The 5,473-nt window shown below is 43.0% G+C and overlaps 1 protein-coding gene across 1 annotated transcript; it reads right to left on the bottom strand.

The window, feature by feature from the left end:
* Nucleotides 1-1,546: 1,546 nt before the first annotated feature.
* pithd1 (PITH (C-terminal proteasome-interacting domain of thioredoxin-like) domain containing 1) lies at nucleotides 1,547-5,091 on the bottom strand. The gene is made up of 6 exons (XM_076753795.1): nucleotides 4,757-5,091; nucleotides 3,687-3,730; nucleotides 3,293-3,370; nucleotides 3,057-3,161; nucleotides 2,131-2,239; nucleotides 1,547-2,036 (listed from the first exon to the last, which is right to left on the bottom strand). The coding sequence occupies exons 1-6, from the start codon at nucleotides 4,952-4,954 to the stop codon at nucleotides 1,935-1,937; spliced, it is 636 nt and encodes a 211-aa protein (XP_076609910.1). The 5' UTR covers nucleotides 4,955-5,091; the 3' UTR covers nucleotides 1,547-1,934.
* Between the last annotated feature and the right edge of the window lie 382 nt (nucleotides 5,092-5,473).

Raw genomic sequence — 5,473 nt, 5'->3', positions numbered from 1 at the left:
GCGACGTCATCACATAGCAACGCCCTGCCGTAGATCACGACCCTGGATACAAGTACGACAGCTTGTTTTTTGATCATCTCACGACTCTGGTTCCTCGCAAAATACTCATGAAACATCAATATATACTCTGTATACAGTGGCTCAAAAGTAGTGACAATAACGGTGTCACTCTAAAACCTGTCATTGTTGTGTTTTATATATTTTAATATGTACACTTTCAGCTGCTTGTATGTACATTATAAATGTTTGTTTTTACCTTTATTTGTATTCTATCAATCTTCCTGAGAACTGTGCAAATACATATATATATATATATATATATATATAATATTAAACTTTATTTGTATAGCACTTTTCATCCATATAAAATGCATCCCAAAGTGCTGTGTGTGTGTGTGTATATATATATATATATATATATATATATATATATATATATATATATATATATATATATATATATATATATATATATATATATATATATCAAAACAAACAAATAGCTTGTATGTGTACATATACTTGTTGAATAAACTGCTACTTTTAATTTGGTAAAATACCTGTCTTCGGTCAGTATACAGTATGTGATGCATTACAATAACACATATGAACAGTACATCCCTGTGACAGTATGATCACACGTTCTGACACTGATAATAGCTGTACATTTTAGAAGATTTGAGTTTTAAAACATTTGTTTAATTTGTTTTATTTTGTTTTGAATTCATACAGAAACATTCTTGGATGTTTTCTCCCTGCACAGCCCTCCACACCGAGCTTACACATCCCCTAAATGCTCATGCTGCCACTGACTGCATGGTGACACACTGCATTACTAATGCAGTGAAATCATGAATGATGTGATAACCCCTTTGTGGAAAAAGTGGGCGATAGAGGCTGTTTTTAAGGAGATCAGGGCAGCCAGCTTTGGTTTACCATGTGCCAAATTGGTGTGACATGGTTGTATTTAAGTGTTACTGTGAAAGAGTTCAGCCTGTTCATGTCTGCTGCTGCTGCTGCTGCTGCTGCTGCTGCTGTGGAAAGAAAGAGGGAAGACACCTCGACTGCAGAAAGCCTTGGCTCTGATCCAAGCCTGAGTCTCCATACCTACATCCCATCAATGGTTCTCCCTCGGATGACAGGAAATGTACTTAACTGTGTTAATGCATCATGCAGCTGCTGGGAGTTCATCTCACCATCACAGAGACAAACTAAGGACAGACAAGCCCAGCATGTTGGACTGCAGAGACCTGCTCAGACATCAGTCACAAAACAAACCACCAGGTGGCAGAATATCCAGCACTGGTCAGTGAACAATGTGTTGGCTTAACAAGAGGTCGAGAGGCATTATATGAAATATAAGATACTTAAATGTATCCTAAGTGGCTTAAAATGTTTATTTTCTGTTTCAGCGTGTGTGTTTTTCTGCAGATGTCTGAGAGCAAATGTTTTATACCTAAAAACCAGAGCGTGAAGCTGATGATGATTTCAGGGAGTAAACACGTCAAACAAAGTCTTTAATGAATCAAAAAGTAGCATCACTTGGTTTATTTCCAGCCTTCAGCGTTTTATTTGAGTAGCTGTCAGTTTATTGAGGTGGTGGATATCATTAGACGTGAATCAGAGTATACAGGTTAAACTGATAACAGATTTTATCTGAGTGTCAAATGTTTCATGCGTTTATTGTTAAGCGTCTTTCCCACATTAAGCCTTCACTCTTTATTGCCGCAGTAAACAGATCAACTTGGCACTTCCAGACACATCTGAAGCTCTTCGGTCTTCAGGTTTCCGTGCTCGGTCCTGGATCGAGCTCAACCAACCTGCGCGCCGCGCAGCGTTGGACTCTTCTTTGACTTTTTGACAGCTGTCAAGCAGACGCCACTAAAACCTCCTCCCCTCCTCATCCTCCTCTTCCTCCCGACTCTGTGCGGCTTTCAGGAAATGAAGTTGGTTTGTGGGATGATGCTCTCCACTTTGTGATCTGCGGGGTTGGCCGCTGCCTCGTAGTTACAGATCGTCACTTCGTGCCTGTGAGCCTGAAAAGCAAACAGAGTGCAGCAGGGACAGACGTGAAGACAAAACTCATCTCCGGTCAGCAGTTTCTTTGCAGAGGCTGTAACTCAGACCGACCTCAGAGTACTCTCCCCTCAGGCCGATGTAGTAGACCCTGGTGCTCTCCGCTCCGAAGTTCTTGGAGATGTGGATGGAGAGGTGCTGAACGCTGGAGAAACGAGTGATCCTGGAATTCATGACACAACAAGAGACACTTCAGTCTGAGACAACAGCTCGGAAATGAAAGGAAGAAATACTAAAGTGTGTGTCTGAGGAGGCGGGATGGAGCAGTGACACTTTGTAAAGGACGATGGGAGGAATCCGACATGTTCATCCTGAGCCACGGCATGTTGTGTGTGTGTAAGTACAACAGAAGCACATACACATGCATATCGAGTGGAGACAAGCGTGACAAACTGAGACAAACAGAAAGAAAAACAGAGAGTTGGTTCCACTTGTGTTTTGAACGCTTCTTTGACCAGATCACAAAGATTGGATTTCGCTGCATCGTGTCACTGAGCGTCCACGATTCGCTCGTGATGCATCTCACACACAGTTTACATGACTGTGAAAATGAGGCAATAATCAGGCAGATCTGTCACGTAAAGCTAAATAACATTTGTGCCAACAGGAACAATCAACAACACTGAAGCGGGAAAGTGTGGATTTTAAAGACTTGTCACCTTCCTCACCATCCTCTTCTTCATACACACAAACGAAATCAACTGAAACTGCAGCAGACTACCAGCAGAGTCTAAAAAAGGCCCGACAGCACATGTTCCTTCTGAGGAGGCTGAGCAGCACTTTAGCAAACTGTTTGAGTCTTTGATGGGCGTATGTTTTTATGTTGCTGGAGAGCCCCTGACCGAAGGCCATTTCCCATCATTACGTGACAATAAAGTTTTCTGAAACTTGAATTCTGGGACCTGACATCTGGGACCGACAGCTCCTGCTTGAAGGCAGAAAGTTGCTGGGGTGACAAAGAAAACTGTTGAGGCTCTCACTTTGTTGGGTACTCCAGCTCAGCGGTGGGGTCTCTGTTGAGTCTGAAGGCTTGTTCAGGTTCTCTGCCGGTGTCGTCAAAGGACATCTGAGGGATGTTCTTGTACCTGGAATGAAAAATAAGTAGAATGAATATAGAAGTATAGTGTATAATCAATCAAACACTGCTTTTTCTCTAACCGTTTACTCCGTGTGACCTCCCTTCCCACCAATCAAAGAAGCTCTGACAGACACTCACAGTCGAATCTCAGCCGGATGGGAGTCGTCATCTTCTCCAGAGATGATGATGCCTTTCAACTTCACGCTGCCTGTAAAACTGAAAGAGATGACACATAGCTCCATCGCTGCGGTCTTTGACAAAAACAAGGGCCAAATCACAAAGTGACACTATCAGGATTAAAAAAAAAGAAACAGGACGCTGTGAAAGACAAGAAGAAAGCAGAAGCCGTCACAAGAGACTGAGGGTGACTCAGGAAGAAACAAAAAATGAAAGTATAACCTTCGAAAACGTAAATAAAAATCCTTTTTGACACAAACTCAACTGAAAACGGTCCAAAGACAATAATCTTGCTACCGTCTTACAAAGCGGCACATTTCATTATGACGATGATGATGGTGGTTTTAGGACTTACGGGATGTTGAACAGCAGCTCTTCATCTGCGTCGCTCTCGACATACTAAAAAGAAAGAAGAAACGAGTGTGAATCCTTTCTGCACTCAGACATCATCCGATCAGGATACTGGTTTGACTGTTTTTTCAGCCACACCCACACCAGTGAGAGGAATCAGAACTAGTAAATATGAATAAAAATCATTATCTATCAGAATAATAACTAAACCAAGAAAATAATCAGCAAATAAATCAACACCCTGTGTGTGTGTTTGCTTCCTTTCTCTGTGTGAACGTCCCTTCACTGTTTGTGTGGTCTGTCCTCTCTGCTGGAAAGGACGTCCTGTGGCTCAGGCATGTTTGGAAGCGCCTGGATGTTGTTTGAAATCCTCCCAGATGTATATTTCTCTTAACAGTTTTCAATCTCGCATTAATATTGTCATGATTGTCCGTACAGTAGTTTTACATGTCTGCGTGTTCTGCACACGACATCTCCTGCACGTCTGTCCATCGATCCCTCCTTTGTTGCTCTGCACATCCAATAAATGTACTGAATCAAAAAGAACCACATTAGCCTCTGAGCTGTAGTAGAGTAGCAGTATAAAGTAGCAGAAAATGGAAATTCTCCAGTAAAGTACCTCAAACATTATCTAAGTGCATATTTTTAGCTGCTTTCTACCTCTGGATTTCAACCATACTGGCCAAACTATTAGTGGAATTTATCTAAATACTTCTACTCAATTATGATTTGAGGTATTTGTATTTCACGTGAGTATGCTCATTTTATGCTACTTCATACCTGTACTCCACTATATTTATCCGATAAGTTACTTGTTGAGGCCAGACCTGGGGTCCATCCCTTTCCATCTGCAGCCCGGTGTGATTTGTCACTGTCAGTGATATTAATAAAGTTTTGTTTGTTTTAATATCTGCGCAGCCCACAGCGAGGCTGAGCGACGGAAGCCCCACAGACCTGCACTCTCACCCCGGTCACGGACAGGGAACGCCCGTGTAACCTGTTTGTTCAAAAGGTCCACCACAGGGGACACAGGCGGGACAACTGGCCGGGGGAGAGGCTCTGCACGGCCGTTACCTTGTCCCGCTCTTTCCGCTGATCCCACGGTTTGAACACCAGCTTCCCATCACCGTCCCTGCTCTCGTTCAGACACTGCAGCTTCTCCAGGTCGATCCGCCGGTACAGTCCGTACTCCAGGCCCCTCTCCGCAGGCTCGTGCTCACACTCGCACCCGCAGCCCTGTCCGTGTCCGTGCCCGTGCCCGTGCCCGGACATCGTGGAGCTCAAACTGCTGCTTTTCTTTACAGGGAGCTCGGACAAACACAGGTGGCTAACGGCAGCCGTTCGTCTGAAGTGTTTCAGTAAAGTGAAACGGGTTTCACTTTGCGGCCTGAGGCGAACAGATACTCTGTCAAGATAACACACGGTAAAAGGTACTTCCGGTACACTATTTTCAAAATAAAACAAGCTGGTTGTTGAAATTGCAATTTTAAGAACAAAGGGGACTAACGTACTAAATTTATATTAAGTCAAGTTGTACTTCTGTGAACAAACAGCTAGACACGTTGAATTGAAGTAAAAGTGATCAAATCTTCTGAAGTCCATGTTGACCCACCAGCCTTTTCTGGGACTTAGACTGTAACTCAGACCTTTATTAAAGAATTTGGTGCACGATAGAGGACAGTGTGGCCTCATATCATGTATTTAATGAGTGCGCATATGTTATTTTGAAGGGGAAGTTGCATCGCAGGAAATTTTCTTCTACAACATTGTGGCGAATTTACCTGAATGAAC

The sequence above is a fragment of the Chaetodon auriga genome, chromosome 17, assembly GCF_051107435.1.
Source record: "Chaetodon auriga isolate fChaAug3 chromosome 17, fChaAug3.hap1, whole genome shotgun sequence".
NCBI lineage: Eukaryota > Metazoa > Chordata > Actinopteri > Chaetodontiformes > Chaetodontidae > Chaetodon > Chaetodon auriga.
This window is presented reverse-complemented; position numbering and strand designations above follow the sequence as displayed.

Coding starts and splice junctions, on each gene's coding strand:
- pithd1 (XM_076753795.1), bottom strand. CDS start 4,954: ATGTCCGGGCACGGGCACGGGCACGGACACGGACAGGGCTGCGGGTGC. Junction 3,371..3,686: donor GAGCTGCTGTTCAACATCCC/GTAAGTCCTAAA, acceptor CATCTCTTTCAG/TTTTACAGGCAGCGTGAAGT. Junction 2,037..2,130: donor TGAGGGGAGAGTACTCTGAG/GTCGGTCTGAGT, acceptor TTTGCTTTTCAG/GCTCACAGGCACGAAGTGAC.